This window comes from Heteronotia binoei, chromosome 2, assembly GCF_032191835.1.
Source record: "Heteronotia binoei isolate CCM8104 ecotype False Entrance Well chromosome 2, APGP_CSIRO_Hbin_v1, whole genome shotgun sequence".
NCBI lineage: Eukaryota > Metazoa > Chordata > Lepidosauria > Squamata > Gekkonidae > Heteronotia > Heteronotia binoei.
This window is the reverse complement of record NC_083224.1, coordinates 36,319,027-36,340,820: the sequence shown is the minus strand read 5'-3', so window position 1 is coordinate 36,340,820 and position 21,794 is coordinate 36,319,027. Positions and strand designations below refer to the sequence as shown.

Below are 21,794 nucleotides of genomic sequence, written 5' to 3'. Positions count from 1 at the left end.
GTTAACCTTCACGAGAGTCAGGTCTGGCTGAAAGTATGGGATCTCTCCAAAGTAAATAAAATATGTAACATGCACTCTCATGATAATAGGTTACTCCTGGGTAAATGATCTTCTCTATTCATTTAGTGCAGGCACAGATTTTTGATGTAGTTAACTGCTGGGATCCTTCCTATTGTGCTGGAACAATTCCAAGCTTTTGCTATCCAGCCGAGAACAAAGTAAGAGCCCACCCACTCTTTGTTCCTATTGCCTATCGTATTCTGATGGAAATCTTTGTAACATCTCTCCAACCCAGACTTGCCTGCGTGTGGTCAGCTTTTACAACAATGCCTCAGTGATTCAGAGAGAGACATTCATGAACCTTTGGTTAAAAGAAACCAGGAAAACAGAATCCCCGCTGCCTACGTTCAATTAGTAGCAAATACAAAAGTGAAGTGAGAAATCGCTTCCGCCTGCCTTTTCCTTTTTCCTGCTGTACAGGAGGAGATAAGAACACCATTGAACCATTTTCTCCCTCCAGTTTCAAGAGCATGGCTCAGGATCATAGCTTGTAGAGTGTCACCGGTCAGCATCAGCATACCTTGTGTGGAGGGGGGCAGCTGACAGGACCCAGGGCTTCTGTCAGGGCCTACTGCTGCTGACCCAGCATGCCACACCTAGGCCAACTCACCAGCTGCAGACAGTGCCCAGTACCACCAGCACAGATCGCCATGAGCATGGGCAGCAGGAGGGCTTGTGAGCAAAGCAGGGGAAAAATGGACGTGCGGGAAGTGAAACACTTGAGTGAGTAGATGGGAAGGGGAGAGCCTGGAAACCTCTGGCCAGAGGCCCTTGTCAGATTCTGGGACTGGCCCTTGTTATTGCTCTCATTCTTCATTCCTAGTGGACTATTCAGTGAACGAAGGGCCAAAATATATGTTAAGCGTGACGTGAGCTGGATCATGGCTGCCTGACCTGGCTCTGTCACATGCTTGTGTATGAGTGTGCATGGGAAGTGCTGTCAAGTCACTTCCAGCTTATGGAGACCCACATGTTCGCATGGGGAACCCTTTCAAAATGTCTCAGTCACTCTGCAAGGCATTAAACACTAGAAGGAGGAATGGCAGGCTCCAGGCTTCCCTCACATACTGTTTTCCCCAGTGGAAATGGCCACGGGGGGAGGAGCTACTGGCCCCTTTCTCAGGTTGCAGTGGGAGAGGAACAAGAAAATTACCCTTCATGGGTGGAAATCCTTCTATCTGCAGAACTGCTCTGCTGGATCCAACCTAGCCACCACAGTCAGATGGCCCAGCTTGTGGGTTTTTTAAACCACAGCCTGCTGCACAAACTTTGGCTCAGAGCTTTTTTTGAGCAGGAATGCACAGGAATACAGTTCCAGCTAGCTTTGTGTCGGGATGTGTGGCCTAATATGCAAATGAGTTCCTGCTGGGCTTTTTCTACAAACAAAAGCCCTGCTTTGGCTAGTCTACCACATGTAGACAACAGGCCCTAGTTTGTGGTCCCTGACCCACAAGACATCCAGCTGTCCTCAATCAGGGCCAGGGTTTTTTCTGCTCTGACCCCAACCAGGCAGAGCTCTCTGCTGAACAGTATCCATGCCCTGTGAGACTTAGTGCTGTTCCACAGGGCATGTAAGGCAGAGGTGTTCCACCAGGCATTTGGTCAAGGATAGCAACAGCTTTCCATCTGGCTGACACTCTTTTTCCTCCCCACCCCCGCAACGAGGTAGTGGCATACTCTGGCAGTATATCACCATCTTACTGGTTATAGACTTACTCTTGTCTTACTAATGTAGGACAGTATTTGATTATTTTAATTGTAAATGCATTATGTATTTTAACTGATGTACACTGCCCTGAGCCCTGTTCCACAGGGGAGAGCAGTTTAAAAATCTAATAAAAGAAATAAAGAAATTGTGCCTTTCACCCCCAACCCCAAACTCCCACCTGCTGCTCCTCACCATGCAGCCCCGTTCATCTTTAACAAGTCAAGCGAGGGTGACTAGCTGGACTGAAACCAAAAGGAAGCTTGTGAGTGTTCTCTGCAGCAGAAACAATGCAGATCCTGTGCCAAGAATCAGCCATCTCCGCATGCAAAATAACAGTAGCTCCAGTGATTCCATTGCATAACCTATTTTGCAACTAGGCTCAGCACTTTAGATTCATAAAAAGAACACCTGGAATGGTCAACACTGTAATCAGGACTAGAAGATGGAGGACCACCACAGTGTATGATAGTTGGCAGAGCCAACTATCAGAGCATATGATTAGAAGCCCTCCTTTGGCTAGCCTCACTCTCTCTTCTATACTGAGAGCCAGTGTGGTGTAGTGGTTAAGAGTGGTGGACTCTAATCTGGAGAACCGGGTTTGATTCCTCCCTCCTCCTCCACATGAAGCCTCATGAGTGATCCTGGGCCAGTCACAGTTCTCTCAGCCCCATCTACCTCACAGATGGTCTATTGTGGGGAGAGGAAGAGAAGGCAATTGTGAGCCGCTTTGAGACTCTTTAAAGTAGTGAAAGGCAGGGTTAGGGGCTGCCAGCTCTGGGTTGGGAAATACCTGGAGATTGTGGGGGTGGAGCCTGAGGAGGGTGGGGTTTGGGGATGGACTTCAATGGGGTATAAAGCCATTGAGTCTTCTTTCCAAGGCAGACATTTTCTCCAGGTGGACTGGTCTCTGTCACCTGGAGATCAGCTGGAGATCTCCAGTCACCATCTGGAGGCTGGCAATCCTAGGTGGGGTATAAAAACCAACTCTTCTCTTTTTCTACTGTCGCAGGAGATTGCAGCCCCATACCCAAGCTCTTCCCCAGAAGCATAAAAAGGCAGGAAAGCGGTATGTCAGGAAGTCCCATTCAACACTGTTTTGTACAAATGTGTGGAATTCCTGCAGGCTGAGTTTGTGACGACATAGCACTGAGTAAACATTGATAGAGATAGTCCCAATCCAACTTTTTATGTGCATCCAAGGTTCTGACTTTCTACACTGCACTTCCTACAGGAATATAAAAGAATCACACACGCAAAAGCTATACCTAGGGTTGCCATCCTCCAAGGTGTTGGCTGGAGATCTCTTGGGATTACAACTGATCTTCAGGTGACAGAGATCAGATCAGCCTGGAGAAAATGGCTACTTTGGAAGGTGACATTATACCCCATCGAAGTCCCTCTCCTCCCCAAACCGCACCCTTTTTAGGCTCCACCCCCCAAAATCTCCAAGTATTTCCCAACCTGGAGCTGTTAACCCTATAAACACAACCTACAGCCAGGGACGCTTACAATAGTAAACAATGAACTTTCTGACTTCAAGCCACAGAAGATCAGCTACTGACTTACTTCTTATCAAAGAAAAGAGTGAAAAGGAGGGCGAAGATCACTAAGCAGTTCACCATGCATTTTGCCCCATCAAGCCTTTCCTTTCCCAATCACAGAAATAGAAAGAAGGTTGCTTAATCCAGGTAAGTTAAATGAAAGAAGCCATTCTGCACAGAATTACTGAAATTCTGGGGAGATACCAAGTATGCACAGGGCTACAAGAATGTTCTTCATTGTTTCTGCTTACATATTGGCTAAATGCTCAGACCCAGTTAGGATTCATTTTCAGGGCTAAAAGCCAGTCTTGGTACCTGCAAATTAACAATAAAGAATGTGTCCCTCTGAGCACTATGACAAAATAGTTGCCAACCTACAGGTGGCACCTGGCGACTTCCTGCTATTACAAAGATCAATTCTCCTGGAGAAAATGGCTGCTTTGGAGGGTGGGCTCTGTGGCATTATCACCCACTAAGGTCCCTCCCCTCCCCAAATCCTGCCTTTCTCAGGCTCCATCTCCAAAATCTCTAGGAGGAATTTCCCCACACAAAACTTGTTTTGGTGTAGTGGTTAAGTGTGTGGACTCTTACCAGGGGGAATTGGGTTTGATTCTCCACTCCTCCACTTGCAGCTGCTGGAATGGCCTTGGGTCTGCCATAGCTCTTGTAAGAGTTGTCCTTGAAGAGCAGCTTCTATAAGAGCTCTCTCAGCCCCACCCACCTGTTGTGGAGGGGGGGAGGTAAAGGAGATTGTGACCACTCTGAGACTCTGAGACTCAGAGTACAGGGTGGGATATAAATCCAATATCCAATATCTTATTCTTCTTCAGCTCTACTGCAAAACAATATATCCCTACTTTTCTGAAACTAGGACCTGTTTTTGAGCCCTAATGGGCAGCCCATCCCTTTTGAGCCAGCTTTGGAAATCTGGTTGGCAGGACTTGACACGGATTGACCAGGAGGCAAAAATGCATGTGCCACATCCTCTTTCAATTGAGCGCCTGTGCCAACCTGGAGGGAGAAAAAGTGGCATGTCAACCCCAGCCTTTGTCCTGAACACAGAGGCAGTTGTTGCTATTCTCAGCCCTCGAACACGATGTTAAACACACAAAAGCCCGTGTCCTCACTGAACGCAGCTCGTCCTGCCAAAGGCTTTGCCTTTAACAGACAGGCAATTGTTTGGCTGTTCTAGGAGTCCCTTCCGAGCGCACGCTCTTCAGTGGTGTTTGCCAAGCTGCTGAGACCAAGCATGCAAAGGAGGAAGCGGGATCAGAGAGCAAAACCGCAAGATAAAAAAGCTGGGGAGGGAATCCGATGCGGTGCAGCTTCCCTTCCCTCACTGAAGTCAGCTTCACTGCAAAAAAAATTTTTTTGAAACAATGAGCCAAAGGTCATATTTCAAGAGTTCGAACTCATTCTTTTTAAAAACTTTAATGAAAAGAAATAACCTTTCAGACGTTTGCTTTCTAGCCCTCTGGATTGAAAAACAATGTTTAGACAAAAATTGTCATCAGCCTACCATATTCTTGTATTGTTTAAATCTAGGTTTGCCAGTCTCCAGGTGGGGCCTGGAGATTTCCTGCTTTTACAACTGACCATGCACAGAAAAAAATCTAGAAACAGACCATGCACAGAAAAAAAATCTATCTTGATGCACTAAAAATGTATATTTATCAAGTCCTTTTACAATATATCATACATATGACTGTATGACAATTACAATAGCCACATTCCAAGGTTCATACAGGCAACATCTAAAGACCTCGTGCTCTACTCCTCTGTAAATTTCAATGAAAACGTCCAAAGTAGCATCTTAATCAATGTTGATCCGCAACCGTGCACTTTGAGGAATGTCAGCATGTCGGTGGATGGTCTGTTTCTGTATTACTTACACCAAAGTCTGTTTGTATTGTGTTCCCTGGAGGAAATGGCTGCTTTGAAGGGTGGAGTCTATGGCATTATATCATGCTGAGGCCCCTCCCCTCCTCAAATCCCGCCCTCTCCTGGATCCACCCCCAAAGTCTCCAGATAGTTTCCAACATCAACCTGAAAACTCTGTTTAAATCTCATGCTTCCCAGGACTACTGCAAGATTCTGAAGTCAGTGCCTTTCAATTTTGATCAGTAAGCATGCCAATGGCAAGGTGGTGGTCTCAGCTGGCTAAGAGGCACTGTAAGTAGGGCTGCCAGGTCCCTGCTGGCCACTGATGGGAGATGGGGATGGGGTGAGGGCTGCCAGATGCAGACTGGGAAACTCCTAGAGGCTTGGGGATGGAGCCTGGGGAGGACCTCAGTGGGGTACAATGCCACAGAGTCCACCCTTCAAAGCATCCATTGTATTAAGGGTTACTGATCTCTGTAGTCTGGAGCTGTAACTCCCCAGGTCCCTGGCAGCCATAACTGTAAGCCAAGACCAGAGACTTAGCAATATACCAGGAATTCTTTCCTGCCAAATTGGTGACAAGAATGGCACAAGGTTATAGCCTGCCAAAAAAACCCTCTGCAAATGGGATTTGTAGGGGGAAGAAATGCTATGGGTTTGACCCCGTGCAAAACCTCTGCTTGCACTAGAGCTCTTGTGCATGCGGAAGTACAAGAAAAAGGCCATGCCACCTCCTTACATGCTGCCTCCTTACTGTATCCCCACTTGTGTTTTCGATTGTACAAGATCTTGTTCACCCAATTTGGGAACAGAATCCTACAGAGGCAGGAAAGTGCAAAGCATTGCACAAGAAGCAGGGTGCTAAATCCAGGGCTTTTTTTTTTGAGCAGGAATGCACAGGAACGCAGTTCCGGCTGGCTTGGCATCCGCGGTGTGTGGCCTAATATGCAAATAAGCTCCTGCCTGGCTTTGTCTACACAAAAAGCCCTGAGTGAAAGAGCGGGGCTGTTAGGGGTGTGGCCTAATATGCAAATGAGTCCCTGCTGGGCTTTTTTCTATTAAAAAAGGCCCTGGCTAAATCTATTTATATTTCTGTTTGTGCATCGCTATGTCCAAGTCTGTGTATCTGTAGCGCCCACACAATTAATGGAAAGAGTAAGCAAGACAAATTAATGGTGCATTTAAGAAGATGGCAGAAACTCACTGTTCCTCGGTGTTCACCATATACCTGGTGATGCAGCGACAGGCACTGCTGAAGCTGCTTACCTTGGATTGTTTTTAAATGGCTGATATAAATGAGACTGCACTTTCTTTATAGAGGGTAGCTCTGTGATAGCAAATAAAATGGCATCAGCATGCTCAGTGAGTCCTTAAGTCTGCTTTTCTGGACTGACTGCAGCAAAACTTGAGGCAATAGCTCCTTGCTGCTGCAGGTAGAAGAAACAGAAGTTGCTTTCTGGTAGGGTTGTCAGCTCTGGGCTGGAGATTTTGAGTGTGGAGCCTGAGGAGAGTGGGGTTTGAAAAGGGCAGGGACTTCAGTGGGATACAATACCATAGAATCTACCTTTCCAAACAGCCTTTTTCTCCAGGTAAACTGATCCCTGGAGATAAATTGTAATCCTAGAAGATCTCCATCCACCACCTGAAGATTGGCATCGTTACTTTCTGGTCATGTCTAAATTGCAAGCTTATATTGGCTTTACAACTTTTAAATGCTTTCCACCAAAGAATCCAGAGAAATGTAGTTTGGGAAGGGAGTCAAGGATCCTCTTATAGCTCTCTAGCAGCTCTTCTCATAGCACTGTAGTTCTCTAGCACTTTCCCAGAACTACACCTCCCAGAGATCCCTGCAGAAGAAGAATAACCAGGAACCCATCGTAGTTCATGCCTGAGATGGGTCAGCAACAACAGTCAGAACCAGCCTTCTTCCACAAGCCCCCAGGAACCTGGGACAGCATCAGCATGGAGCTGTTGGCTCTGCTTCCATTGCTGGATTGCGCATTGATCACTGTACAGCAATATGTACATGACGCAGCTGGACACAGGATCTGGGTTTGCAACTGACAGGGGACATTGCTGAAGCAAACAGTGCCTCTGCTGTCCACACTTCAACTTCCTGTTTGCACTCACCAGATGACCAAATAGGGAAAAGTCCTTCACACACACACTGCACATGAACACACATGAAGCTGCCTTATGCTGAATCAGAGTCTTGGTCCATCACAGTCAGTACTGGCAGTGGCTCTCCAGGGTCACAGCCACAGTTTTTTCACATCTCCTCCTTTTGAGTCCAGGGGCCCCTTTCAGGCCAACAAAAGTTTTCTGGTGATGGATACCATCACCTACTGTCAGATGACCCTTTAACTGAAGATGCTAAGGATTGAACCTGGGACCTTCTGCATGCTAAGCAGATGCTCTGCCACTGAGCCATAGTGCCTCCTTTTGTTCCCACTCATGTATGAAATATTGTGAAATACATCACACACAAACACATTAAAGCCCAAGGTTTGAGTCCAGTAGTACTTTAGAGACCAACAAGATTACTTTGGTTGAAGAGCATTTGACTCTCAAAATCTTATACCCTGGAATTCATCTTGGTGTTTAAGGTGCTACAGGGGTTGAATCCTATTCTCTACTGCAGAGCAATATGGCTACCCACTACTATGTTATAGCCCTGAGTTTGTCCAACCCTCCCCCCCCAAAAAAAAACCAACAAGCTGTTCTGGAGGGGATGATAGAAAGCACAGATGTAGCCGAGAAAGGCTACCTTTAATACTGTCTGCATCTGCCCCTTCCCCCCTCTGCAAGCAGTTCTCCCCATTGTGAGTTTCACTTTGAATTCACTCAGAGAAACTGCTTTGTGGGGGGGATGGTTTGGATCAGGACAGCAGGGAAAGGGTAAGCAGTCTGTCAGTGTTCCATTGTTTTTCTGCCGGGAAGAGCCAGTTTGGTGTAGGGGTTAAGAGGGTGGCCTCTAAACTGGAGAATCAGGTTTGATTCCCCACTCCTCCTCAACACACTGCTGCGTGATATTGGCCCAGTCATAGTACCCTCAGGACTCTCTCAGCCCCACCTACCTCACAAGGTGCCAGTTGTGGGGAGGTGAAGGGCAGCAGATTGTAAGCCACTTTGAGACTCCTTATGATACAGAAAAGAGGGGTATAAAAACCTACTCTTCCGCTCTCCACTTGCAAAGCTGTTTTTCTTTAAGAAGCAGATGAACGTGTTGGACTTAGAACTTCTGATATTCAAAACAGTATGTAGCCAACCATTATTTCCAAAGGAATTGTCAGTGCCCTGCTTATCATTCATGACACATCAACAGTCTAAGACTAGGAGCCAGCTTTCTTTTAGTTTACAAACATTCCCATTGCAGGCCACCAGAGGCATGATCATGGAGGTAGCTCTAATCTGGAAGAGTGGAGATATCTTTCAGGTGAGTCCAATTAGGTCTAGCATCATAGTCACACTACAACAAATTAAAGAGCTTTACCACTCCTTCCCTATAAGATTATGAGCAAATATAAATGAGCTTGTTTAAGCATTGTAAAATGACTGATGGCTAATTATTTTTTAAAACATTTCCACCACCTTTCTATCCTGGAGAACTCAAGGCAATTTACCATGTAAATAAAACAATTGTGTGTGTGTGTGTGTGTGTGTGTGTGTGTGTGTGTGTATATATATATAAATAGCATAATGTAAAATCTCAATAAGGACTGGACTGCCAATAAATAAAAACTATATTTGTCCTAAATAAAACTGTCTTCAACCTCCTCCTGAAGATCAAAAGCAAGGAGGCCAGGTGCACCGCCATGGGGAAATTGTTCCATAATCATGGGGCTGCCACTGAAAAGGCCCTCTCTTGTGTGCCCACCAGGCAAGTTCCTTTGATTGGTAAGGCAGTCAAGAAGGCCCTCTTCCTGTGATCTGCATTCCCAGGCAGGCATAGGAGAAGATGTTACTTCAGACATCTTGGTCCTAAGCCGTGACGGGCTCAGAGGCTAAGCAGTAAAGGGGAATGACAACTGTACTTAAGCCTTCCTGGGGTTTGGGTGTCTCACGTGGACAGGCATTTTCTATCTTCAATACATTTTCAGTCCTCCACTCAGCATTGTAGTGGTTAGAGTGTTGGACCAGGACCTGGGCAAGCCAGGTTCGAATCCCCACTCTGCCAGGGAAGCTTGCTGGGTGACCTTGGACCAGTCACATACACATAGGGATGTTGTTGAGAGAATAAAACAGAAAAGAAGAGATCAATGATATTTTTTTTAAAAACGAATGTAAGCCACTTTTGGGCTCCCCTTGGGGAGAAATCGGGGTATACATGATATAAAAGAAATAAATCAAAAGCAGGAATCATCTTGTCAGTGGTTGATTGTGTTTCATTTCTGCAACCTGCAATAACAAAATCGTGCCAATGATAGCACAAAGGACTCGACTGCAGAGACCAGGAAATTAAAGAGCCAGGGAGCAGTCTTAAATGGCTTGTTGGGGAAAACAGCTTGGGTGCAAGTTTTAATAGCACAGTCATTCAGCCGTGAAACAGGACACTTGACAAAGACGTGTCTGTGTGTGAGCCTCTGCAGCTTTAACACATAACAGATCCAAGGATGTGTGAAATTGACTAGAGGCTGTCCAAGCAAGCCAAGAGCCAGAGAGTAGGGCCTGAAATGCTGCCTTTATCACATAGAGAAGGCTACTGAGAATGGGAGGCTGGCAATGAAGCCACGGAAGCGAACTTTCTGGGTTAGCCTTCCCAATGACTATTACAGGATTGCCAGAGAGTCTCACTGCAAGGCAGCGTAGGCTAGCATTGAAGGAAGGCAAAATGGAAACGTCTCCTCCAATACTACCAAGGGGCTATAGGTACATGTACCAGGAAGAAGCATCTTGAGTTAACAGAAATAAAGTGTTGGAATGTGGCCAAATCAGAGTTCATCCAACCCCTAAATATTGCCAGCGTGGTATAGACTCTAATCTGGACAACCAGGTTTGATTCCCCACTCCTCCTCCACATGAAGCCTCTGAGTTGGGCCAGTCCTTGGGCCAGTCACAGTTCTCTCAGAACTCTCTCAGCCCCACCTGCCTCACAAAGTAACTGCTGTGGGGAGAGGGAGGAGATTGCAAACTACTTTGAGAGTCTTTAAGGTAGAGGAAAGCAGGGTATAAAAACCTCTTCTTAAAAGCAATACATTGCTCCCGTTCAACTCACGAGACCTTCTTGCTTTGAACTCATTCACCTTTCCCCTATGAAGTCACAAACCCAATTAACCTGTCCCAAATCTCTTTACAATGACATAAACTTTATAGCAGGACATTGAGTGTCTTCCTGAAAATAAGCATCAGCTCCATAATGTGCTTCAGCTGACCCACCTGATCTTTTATTACACTCCCAACTCTCACCAATGAAAAGGTTTCACATTGGCATCACATAAAGAAAGTATTGCAGGAGTGGAAGAGATTATAACAACCACGAGGTTTATGGCACCAAGCCTCAGAAAAAGTATACAGATTTCTGGAGAGATGCTGACCACTGCAATGTTACTACCTCCAATGCAAAGTGTTATGCATGCAAACTGGGGAGGGAAGGAGCTTGTCTGGTCTACTTTGGACAAAAACAATGAAAAGACCATGCAATTTTCAACAAACATCTGTAAATTACAGTGTAGAATAATCAAACGAATTAGATGAAGTTACAATCCATGAATGGTGAAAAACCTTTTCAGTCCAAAAACAGGTGTTCTACAAATATAGCCCCATAAAGAGGGCTTTCCTCCTTTCTTCCACTAGCCAATGGGACTTCTCTTGAACAAGAGACAAGCTTCCAAATAGGAGAGAAGGATCCCTGAGCCCAACTTGCTTTTCAAATATAAACAGTTTCATGTCTTTCTCAAGAGCTCCGTCCTTTCTCAATTAGTGTCTCAACCAAGTTTCTTACAAATGGAACACAGTAGCTTTCAGCAATCACACAGAGCATTAGCTTCACCAGTATCCTATGTCATATGTACAACTAGAATAGGCAGTCAACAACCTAGATAGACCAAGGCATCTGGCTCTGTAAAGACCCAAACCACAACTTCCATTGTATGTTCATGAACATATGAAGCCGCCGTCTACTGAATCAGACCTTCAGTCTATCAAAGTCAGTATTGTCTACTTAGACAGGCAGCAGCTCTCCAGGGTCTCAAGCTGAGGTTTTTCACGCCTATTTGCCTGGACCCTTTTTAGTTGGAGATGCCAGGGATTGAACCTGGGACCTTCTGCTTACCAAGCAGATGCTCTACCACTGAGCCACCAGTTTCTAGAAAAGAGTTAGTATCATACCAGAGTAAGGGAGGCAGCTCCTTTTAGGGGCTTCCACTGTTTATCTGCTCTAAGAAAATCTCTTACCTGGACCACAGGGTGCCCTCCTGTTGGTGCTTTGACTGCCCCGCGACTCCCTTCTGTCTCATAATGGGCACGATGGTGGGGCTTTGGCTGCACTTCAATCTGTAGTTCGTAAGAGCCAGAATGGCTGACTAGAGGCCATTCAAGCGGTGGGAGGGACTGCACTGGAATGCTGGCCCAGAAAAGAGAAATCCATGTACACACTGTTATAAAATACAGGTTAGTTTTTTGAAAAAGTCCCACCACACACACAACATACCATCAAGGCTAGGACTTGGAAACTCCTTCAAGACAACATTTTTATGATTGCCTACATACAGGGCTGTTTTGTAGCAGGAACTCCTTTGCATATTAGGCCACACCCTCCTGATGTAGCCAATCCTCTAAGAGTTTACAATAGGCCTATACTAAGAGCCCTGTAAGCTCTTGGAGGATTGGCTACATAAGAGGGGTGTGGTCTAATATGCAAAGAATTCCTGCTACAAAAAAACTGGACTACAATCATTGCTGACACAAAGCTTTACTTGAGGTCTGCCCTGGACAGTGAGAGGTCTTCTAGTGTCCTGGTCCCACTGATGGACCTCCTCATGGCACCTGGGTTTTTTGGCCACTGTGTGACACAGAGTGTTGGACTAGATGGGCCATTGGCCTGAATCAACATGGCTTCTCTTATGTGCTTAGTGCAGGGTGTGTGTGTGTGCCAGAAATTAGCCTTGCCTAGGGTGCCAGACAATGTAGGACCAGTCCTGCAAAACCACCACTGTGTATGAACAATCTACATATGCATAGAGGATCAAATGCCCAAAAATGCATACAAGTGAACATGAGACATGCAGCTTACCTGCAGATGGGTATTGCCGGCATCAGCTGCTTTGGCCAAGATGGTGGTACTAACAAGATTGATTCAGGTGGTGGGTTTCGCCGATCATCTTGCTCACAAGGACCAATGTATTCAATAGGCTGAAGCACATGACACGACATGCTGGGTTTGTGAGGAGACATCTGCGAAGGATCGGGGCTGGTTTTCCATATTTTTGTGGGAACTCCACAGGAGGGGTCGGTGGTGAGGCTGCTCATTGCATCCATGAGGCTAGAAGAGCTGGTCAACTGGGTGTAAGTGACTGAAGACCCGTCGTCCCTCAAGGGGATCTGGGGAGAGGCCTGTGGAGAAGGGGTCCTCGATTGCCGTGGAGAAGTGGAAGGCTGCTGACTCCCGTAGAGCTCAGTGCAAGAATACCTCCGCTTTGCACCTGGAGACGACGACCTTGAGTTGGGACGTGGCGATGGTGAACGTGGCCCCAAGCAGGTATCCTCCACGATGGTTGCTTGTGGAGACATTATTGGCGAGGTTCTAGGGGAATAATGAGCATGGGTGTTTTGAAATTGTGGACAAAGGTCATCACTAGGGCCATTATTTGGTGAAACGCATGGTGAGGTGTAAGGAGAGAAATTTGTCTCTGAAATGAAGCTTGCAGAGGAGCCACTGCTAGGAGGGCTCAGGCACAGCGGTTCTCGGTAGCTCTCAAAGCTGGGGACAGGCAGGGTAAACCTTGGGCTAGCAGTAGCGGAGCTGGACTGATGCTCTACCAAGAGATCTGCGTCTCTGCTGTAGAAGGGCCCCCCCGAGTGAATCAGTTCAAAAGATGGTGTTATCTCAATCCTAGGGCTCAAGGTAGGGGGACCGGCAGCCTTGACAGGGTCCGAGTAGCATTTCGACCCTAGGCTATCTGGCTGTCCGTATCTGACCATGGGATCTGCTGAAAGGCTAGACAGAGCGAAGGGGCTGTACGGCTTGAGGCCATAGTCCGAGACATCATCATGAGGGTATGCAACTCCAGAGGGTGGGCTGATGATTTTATGTGAAGGAGTCGGTTCTTCTGGAAAAAGAAGGGCGGCTTTTAAGACTAGACATACCACTGCAGAAGCCGAGCAATCATGGGTTAATAAGAAGGCATTAGCGATAGTGGATTAGGAAAACATAAAGTTGCAATATCCTTAAATACATGGGCTGATTCCACCCAGAAGGTATCTCATGTACTACCTCTAAGGATGAATCCTCTATTCATTCACAGCAGCCCTGTTACTAACCAGCCGGCCCACTGCACGGGTCGCCAACCTTTATGAGCCTGTGGGCACCTTTGGAATTCTGACACAGTGTGGTGGGCACATCCAAAAATGACTGTCACAGGTGCAAGAATACCTCCACTTTGTGCCTGGAGACAACGACCTTGCACCACAGTCAGTCACAAAACGGCTGCCACAGCTTACCTTCAGTGGAGATCCTTGTGCTGTGGTGATAGTTGCTACCAAAGCAACAATCAGAAGCCTTGCCAGGGAAAAGCTCCATCTGACCCCACCCATTTTCTACAAACACTTGGCAAGCACCAAAAACAGTGTTGGTGGGCACCAGGACAGTGTTGGTGGACACTTGGCACCTATGGGTACCATATTGTGGACTTCTGCCCTATTGACTTCTGAAATATATAGGCGTGGACACACACCATGACCACCAACACACAACAAGGAGCAATTGCCAGCCCTGACCAGGCAAGCTCAATCTCATCATATCTTGGAAGCTAAGCAAAGCTGACCCTGGCAAGTACTTGGATGGGAGACGCCCTTGGAATACAAGAGTCCAGAGGCAGGGGCAGGTTGTATCAAGCCACTTCTCTGAATGTCCTCCATGCCCTAGTAGAAGTCACTAGAGGTTGTCATGACTTCCAAACACAGGCATAAACACACACACACTGCAAACTCCCTCCCCCCCCCAAAAAAAATCCCAAGGAACAGCTGCCAATCTTTTTTTGCCTAAAACACGAACAAGACTCATTTATTTAAAATGATACAACCATGGAACTCTTACATGTGTTTGGTTATATCTTGGTATTGGACCATGTTGGTAAAAATTACAAGCTGTTAAAAAATCCTATGTCATTGCTGAATGTAGGAGAGAAATATATTTAGTGATATATTGAGATATTTATATCCCGGGGACTCAAGCCAGCTAACATCTTTCTTCACTCCTCTCTTTTATCCTCAAAAGCTTGTGAGGTAGTTGGGAGGGGTCGTGGCTCAATGTTATGAGCATCTACTTGGCACACAGAAGGTCCCAGGTTCAATCCCTGGCATCTCCAGCTAAAAGGATCAGGTGGTAGGTGATGTGGAAGACTTCCACCTGAGATGCTGGAGAGCTAAAGCCAGACAGAGTAGACCTTGATGGACCAAAGATCTGATTCAGTGTAAGGCAACTTCATGTGTTTGTGTAGGTTAGACTGAGAGAGAGTGTGACTGGCTGAAGATCACATAGGCATGTGTGGATTCAATATCAGTATGCAGTATTTGAGTAGCAGCTCTGATAGCCCTGACTAGCTCAATCTCATCAGAACTGTGGAAGCTAAGTAGGATGGGAGACCACCACGGGAAACTGGGACTGCTATGAAGAGGAAGTCAATGGCAAACCACCTCTGTTCATCTCTTTCCTTGAAAACCCCACGAGGTGAAACTCACAGGGTGACTACGAGTCAGTTGTGACTTGGCTTATTGAACTCTTTCTTTTCTGATCCTCCCCCTCCCAGACATCATCTTTTACCTTCATTGTATTCTCTTTCATTTTGGTTTTCCTTGATGTTCCAAAACAAGTGTCAATTACACAACTAGGTTGTGAAATATTTGCAGTTTTGCTTAGTAAACAGCTTATTTCGAAGTTACAGAAATAACACTGAAATTTGCACAGAGAGTAGTTTTGTTTCAGAAAAGAGAAATCTTTGTAAGAAATGGCAGCTAAGAACTGAGAATCCAGAAAATGTGACCAGAGCCATTTTATCCAATGGGCAAAGGAAGCTACTGCCCATGGCGCACTGGTACCAGGGGCCCCAAATACTTGCACTCTCTCATATGTCTATTCAGTCTGGAGAAGAGACGGTTGAGGGGGGAGTGACATGATAGTCTCTAAGTATGTGAAGGGCTGTCACCTAGAGGAGGGAAGGGAGCTGTTCCTGTTGGCAGCAGAGGAGAGGTCTCACAATACTGGATCTAAATTAAGGGCAGGAAGGTATTAGGAAAAAGTTTTTTTTTACAGTAAGTTGTTCAACAGTGTCATCAGCTACCTAGGGAGGTAGTGAGCTCCCCATCTTTAAGCAGTGGCTGAACAAACACTTGTCAGGGATGCAGTCACAGTCACACAGAACCTTTACTGGCATAACAACAACAGTATCAAATCAAGGAAGCAGGGGGAAAAAATGATTAATTAAACATTCTAAATAGACTTCTCTTATAAGCACAGTAAAAGCAATTTGCCACCACTTTGATGGTTTCAGCCTTATTTGAGGCTAGTAAGCTTACTATCTTATTTTCATCAGATTTACCCTCCAGGGATTGCAATATAGGATCCAGATAGGATGCACATAAATCACAGCAGAATCTACAGGATAAAAGTACATGCTCTATTCCTTCAGTTTCCTTCAGCCCACAGGGGCATAGCCTATCAGAGAATGGTATTTTTTAAACCTCCCGTATAGCGTGGCAGAAGGAAGCACATTAAAACGGGCTAACATAAACGCCCTTCGAATATGGGGGTCAATCAAACAAGAAAAATACTCTGTAAGTGAGCCACTAAAAGGAATCCCCTATTGCATGGGAGAGCAACACGCAGAAGCGAGATTTCTAAGGTCTTGAGTCTCCATGTCAATTAATCTGTTTAATTGTGACAAAAGCATGCTTCTCTGAAAAAAGGGTCAGATCATGGATGCTAAGCCCCATTGATGTGATTTTCTCTTCAATGTGGATCAGCCAATCAGAAAGATAAGATTTGTGCAGGATATGTGCAATGAGGCTATTAGGCCCGCTTCTGAAATGAAGACGCAGCCAAAATTTGAAAGTTAAAATCCATGCCTTTGTGGCTAAACATCTCTGGTTTGTCTCAAGGCATATTGCTGCATAAGGTACACAAGCTGGAAGCCCTAAAATTTTCCTAAGAAATTTAGATTGTACTCTTTCAACTGTGTCATTAAGGGCGGAAATCCAAATTGAGGCACCATATAATAGTTTGGCACATATTTTATAGTTGTCAGGGATGCTCTAGGCCGGCATTTCCCAATGGCAGGGTCGTGACCCGGCACCGGGCCAGCCATGGAGGCCTCAATGCTGGGCCGCGGGGTCTCCTGTCCCCTGACCACCCCCCCATGCCTCCCCCCACATTGTGCCCCCCATGCCGCCCCCCATGGCATCACCCCCTATAGCCTCCTTCTTCCTCCCTTCCCCACCGCGGGTCAATTTCAGGCTGCATAAAGCCCCACCCCCCGCAATCGCCTGATCGGTGGGAAATCAGCCCTGAGCTCACTCAGCGCTGGGCTAAGCTGGCAGCAGCTTGAACAGACTGCGGCTGCAAAGGGCGCATGGCTGCTCCCTCCCTCACACTTCCTTCCCATCCAGGAAGTGCGGGGGAGGGAGCAGCCGCACGCCCTCTTCAACTGTGGTCCCTTTGAGCTGCCACCAGCTTGGCCCAGCGCTGAGTGAGCTCAGCGCTGATTTCCCACCGATCAGGCAATCCCGGGGGGGGGGGGGGCTTTACACAGTCTGAAATTGACCTGAGGTGGGGAAGGGAGGGAGGAGGCAGCAGGAGAGTCAGCTGCACAATGAGAGTGAGCAGTTTTAAAGGTGAGTTGCTCCCATCTCATTTCTTTGAATCCAGTTTGGTGTAGTGGTTAAGTGTGCAGACTCTTATCTGGGAGAACCAGGTTTGATTCCCCACTCCTCCACTTGCAGCTGCTGGAATGGCCTTGGGTCAGCCATAGCTCTGGAAGAGGTTGTCCTTGAAAGGGCAGCTGCTGTGAAAGCCTCTCAGCCCTACGCACCTCACAGGGTGTTTGTTGTGGGGGAGGAAGATAAAGGAGATTGTGAGCCACTCTGAGACTCTTGAGCAGAGGGCGAAATATAAATCCAATATCTTCTTCTTCCCATTTTCTTTTCCTTTTTCTCTTTCTTCCTTCCTTTTGTCTCTCCTTTCTTTCACTCCTTCCCTCCTGTTTCCTTCCTTCCTATTTCCTTTCTCTTTTTTTCTTTTTTTCTCTATTTGTTTCCGACTCTCTCTCCTCCCTCCCTCCCTTTAATTAATTCATTCATTCTTTCTTTTTGTCAGTCAGTCTTTTCCCTGTCTTCTTCTCCTCCTTCCTTCCTTCCTTCCTTGCCATTGCTAATCTGAGTAGAGCAGGGGGGAGGGGGGAGAAGTTTGAAATGCCCTGCCATTTCATTTTTTCCCAGGCTGCCATTTCATGTTTTCTTTTCTTTCTCACTTTCTCTCTTTTTCTGTCAGTCAGTCTTTTCCTGTCTTCCTTCCTTCCTTCCTTCCTTCCTTCCTTCCTTCCTTCCTTCCTTCCTTCCTTCCTTCCTTCCTTCCTTCCTTCCTTCCTTCCTTCCTTGCCATTGCTAATCTGAGTAGACCAGGGGGAGGAGAAGCTTGAAATGCCCTGCCATTTCATTTTTTCCCAGGCTGCCATTTCATGTTTTCTTTTCTTTCTCACTTTCTCTCTTTTTCTGTCAGTCAGTCTTTTCCTTCCTTCCTTCCTTGCCATTGCTAATCTGAGTAGACCAGGGGGAGGAGAAGCTTGAAATGCCCTGCCATTTCATTTTTTCCCAGGCTGAGAGCATTTTATATTTTTAGCTTTCTGCCGTGTGGTCCTTGTGCTTTTTCTTGATGTTTTATTTTTAAAATTGCATTACAAAATCCCACTATTCTCCTACCTTTCTTAAACAAAATATTGCAAGAGTTTTAGGCTTGTTTGTACATCATATCCTGTCTCTCGGCTCCATTCCCAAAGTCTCCTGGCTCCTCTCCCAAATTTTAGTGGGCATTCAAGGAGAAGTGTAAAAATAACTGGGCCACGTGGCGGGGGGGGGGGGAGTTTGGGAAACCCTGCTCTAAACTAACCCTGCATTGAGCAGGGGATTGACTAGATGACTTTTATGGCCCCTTCCAACTCTGAGATTCTGTGATCTGATGCTTGGCACACCACCATTAACAGTAGCACTGCATGAATCTCCTGTGTTGGGGATGCTTTAATTTTGCTTTGCCTAACAATCAGTTTCCCTCTTTCTCTGTGAGTCAGCTATCTGCAGAAAATATTTACAGGGTAAGTGGAGAGCTCTGCAGAGCTGTTAGCTAGCTTGTGTCTAAATTATTCAGCCCCAGAGAATTGGTGTAAATTATTTAGCCCAAGAGGATCAGGTGCCACATATATAAGATCACAGCTTGTTATTCCTGATCAGCCCTGAATAATTAACACTGTCTCGTTCTGGACTCAGAATTACTAGGGTGGACTAGAAGCACCATAATTCCTTGCCCAATTTACTTTGTAATTGGAGGCCCTTGTGGAGAAAAGGAGATAAATCCATGTACGACCAACTGGCTACACAAACAGAATTATATTATGATGAGAAACACAACTCTAAATCCTTTACCCAGGAGATAAGGCTATATTTTCAAATACATGCTTAGGATGGCAGACTGGTTAACTTTTGTGGACATTTATCTGTATACACGTACTTGTGATAATAATCCATACCAGGTGATGGCTCACAAAGGAAATTAAAAAAAAAATGAAAATCTCTTTTAAAAGTTTGCACACCTGGAAGAGATTCTTGGGCTGCATTCCCACATCACAATAAACTCTTATTTGTTTAAACCCCATTAAGTCTACCAGACATAACCTGTTCCCATCATGTGCAAACCTCAGTAGGTCTGCTTCTTGCTTCCTCCCAGTGGGGAGAACATCCTTTCTGTATTCTTGTCTCTGTGGCCATGTCTCTGCAAGGGTTAATGCTACTCAATAAACTGCATCTTGGGATGGGAATTCACAACAGACCACCATTATTTCAAACCATGGTTGATAAAGGAACTGTAAACTCTCGTTTGAAATCCTGGTTTGGTACTAAATTTCCAGAACGGAGGACCTCACACCTTCCAATATCACAACTCATTGAGACTTGATCAAACCATAAGCACAATTCATTCAGCATCTTATCATAGGCATCATGGAAAGTGACTCTTATCAAGTCTGGAGAAGGATTATGGCCTAAGCCAAGGATCCCGCAACACAGTACCCATCATTGTGTATCCAGTTTGGTGTATTGGTTAAGTGCGCAGACTCCAACCTGGAAGAACTGGGTTTGATTTCCCAGTTTTCCACATGCACCTGCTTCAGTGACCTTGGGTCAGCCACAAGTTCTTTCTGAGCTGTTCTCTCAAGAGCAGTTTCTGTCACAGTTCTCAAGAGCAGTTTCTGTCACAGCTCTCACAGCCCCATCTACCTCACAGGGTGTGTGTTGTGGGGGAAGGAAGGGAAAGAAGATTACACGCCACTCTGAGACTTCAAGTGAAAGGTGGGGTATAAATCCAGTCTCTTCTTCATCCCACTGCCTGCTTCCTTCTTCCTCAAATCATCTGTTCCCCAAAGCAACCAGCCTATCCTGGCTTTCTTCTACCTTATTGGTACAGGTGTTTCAAAAGAGTCCATGACTCTTTGGGTCTTCTAAGAGCATCCACTTCAAAACAGCTACCTCTGTCATAGGATAACTTTTGAATTGGAACCATCCAACACTTTGCAATTGGACCCAGCTCCTCTGGCAACCATTTCTGAGGGATCAGCTGCAATCTATGGCAGCCATGTTGTGGCGGCACTCACTAACCACTCTCAAAAATTCCAAAATGACCTACAGGCACATGGTTAGGGATGCTGGCCCAAACCCTAGAGTTGTCCATTATTCTGCCAGCTAGAGTCTCTTCACAAGTTACTCCTAAGTGTGTGTCAAACGCTGTCAAGTGTCACTTCTGGCTTATGGCGACCCTATGAATTAATGACCTCCAAAACATCCTATGGTTAACAGCCTTGCTTGGGTCTTGCCAACAAAGGGCTGTGGCTTCCTTGAATGAGTTAACCCACCTCACGTTGGGTCTTCCTCTTTTTCTGCTGCCATCAACTTTTCCTAGCATCATTCTCTTTCCCAGCAACTCTTGTCTTCTCATAATATGACCAAAAGATGATAGCCTCAGTTTAGTCATTTTAGCTTCTAGGTAGAGTTCAGGTCTGATATCTACTACAACCCACTCATTTGCCCTATTTCCTTCCTGTGCAAAACAGAAGTGTCATCTGTATGGGAGAAGCCATCGTCAGCTTTAAGGCAGCCTTCGGGTAGAACATGAGCCACCCCACCCAATTCCTTTTACTTATCTATTTTAATAAGCAAAAGGGAAAAGGCATCATCAGTTTACCCTTTTGTGGCAGTTATTGCGATGGTGGTTTTACCCCCAGGGAAGTTTTGCATGAATGCAAAACGATTCAGGTGATCAGAGACAGGCAATGAATGCCTCCTATTGATGTCCTCCCTGCAGACGACCACACTGCAGCAAAGCAACAAACTTCCTGGAGACACTCGTCAACACTGGCCCAATACTAACTTGGAAGGAAGGCGCTACTCGCTGAATCATTGACATCCCTTCCTATAACACTTAGGTTTTTCTTGGAGGTACATCACCTCTCCAAATCCCAGCCCTGCTTCATGGATTTGGAGAGAAGAGGATAGAATCACTGTCCAAGTCAGTTCGGCCACATTCCATGTGTTGGTGACATCACAGTCTGCAGCCATGGGAACGGTTGTGATGGCACAAACGTGGCATTGAGACTCTACTACAGGATGCGTAGAAAGCAAGGTGACTGTGAACGCCACCATTCCTCCTGCTAAGATTCAGTTCCCTAACCTGGCTCCAACTTAGACCAACCAGTCCAGATTTCACCACCACCAAGACCAGGCACGTAATTAGCAAGTCCTCCATTGCCAATCCAGCCAGCCTCACTTGGCTTGGTGGTGACTTTTGTGGGTTTGGGGAATGAGCCTTTGGGAGACAGAGAGGGACCAGCCAGCATCCCTACGTGTTGCGACACAGAAGCTGGTTTTCTGAAAGCCTTCCTGGTAGAAGCAGCTTCTGCAGCTTCTGCTAAATGTGCTCTTGCCAACGACAATTAGCATGAAATTAGAGACACCACAACCAACAGTCATGTGTAATCCATCACAAACCAGAGAAAGCACGCCATGTAGAACAAAGGCAACTAAGAAACACACAGACACACAAGGGTACTGTTGTTGGTACTCTTCCAGAATTTGTGATTTTAGCAAGAATTCCTGCTTATAGGAGTCAGTAGTTTACATTGCAATCAACTGCC

The 21,794-nt window shown here is 46.1% G+C and overlaps 1 protein-coding gene across 4 annotated transcripts in view; it reads right to left on the bottom strand.

Annotated features, from left to right (window-relative positions):
* The window catches only part of NFATC2 (nuclear factor of activated T cells 2), a 202,480-nt gene that overhangs the window by 146,037 nt on the left and 34,649 nt on the right, over positions 1-21,794 (bottom strand). For 3 of the 4 annotated variants that reach the window (XM_060230784.1, XM_060230782.1, XM_060230783.1), the window contains exons 2-3: positions 12,422-13,457; positions 11,584-11,752 (exon numbers count right to left, since the gene is read on the bottom strand). In XM_060230784.1, the coding sequence (XP_060086767.1) occupies positions 11,584-11,752; positions 12,422-13,457 (1,205 nt within the window). The remainder of the gene's footprint in view (positions 1-11,583; positions 11,753-12,421; positions 13,458-21,794) is intronic. The other variant, XM_060230785.1, reaches the window with a different exon arrangement.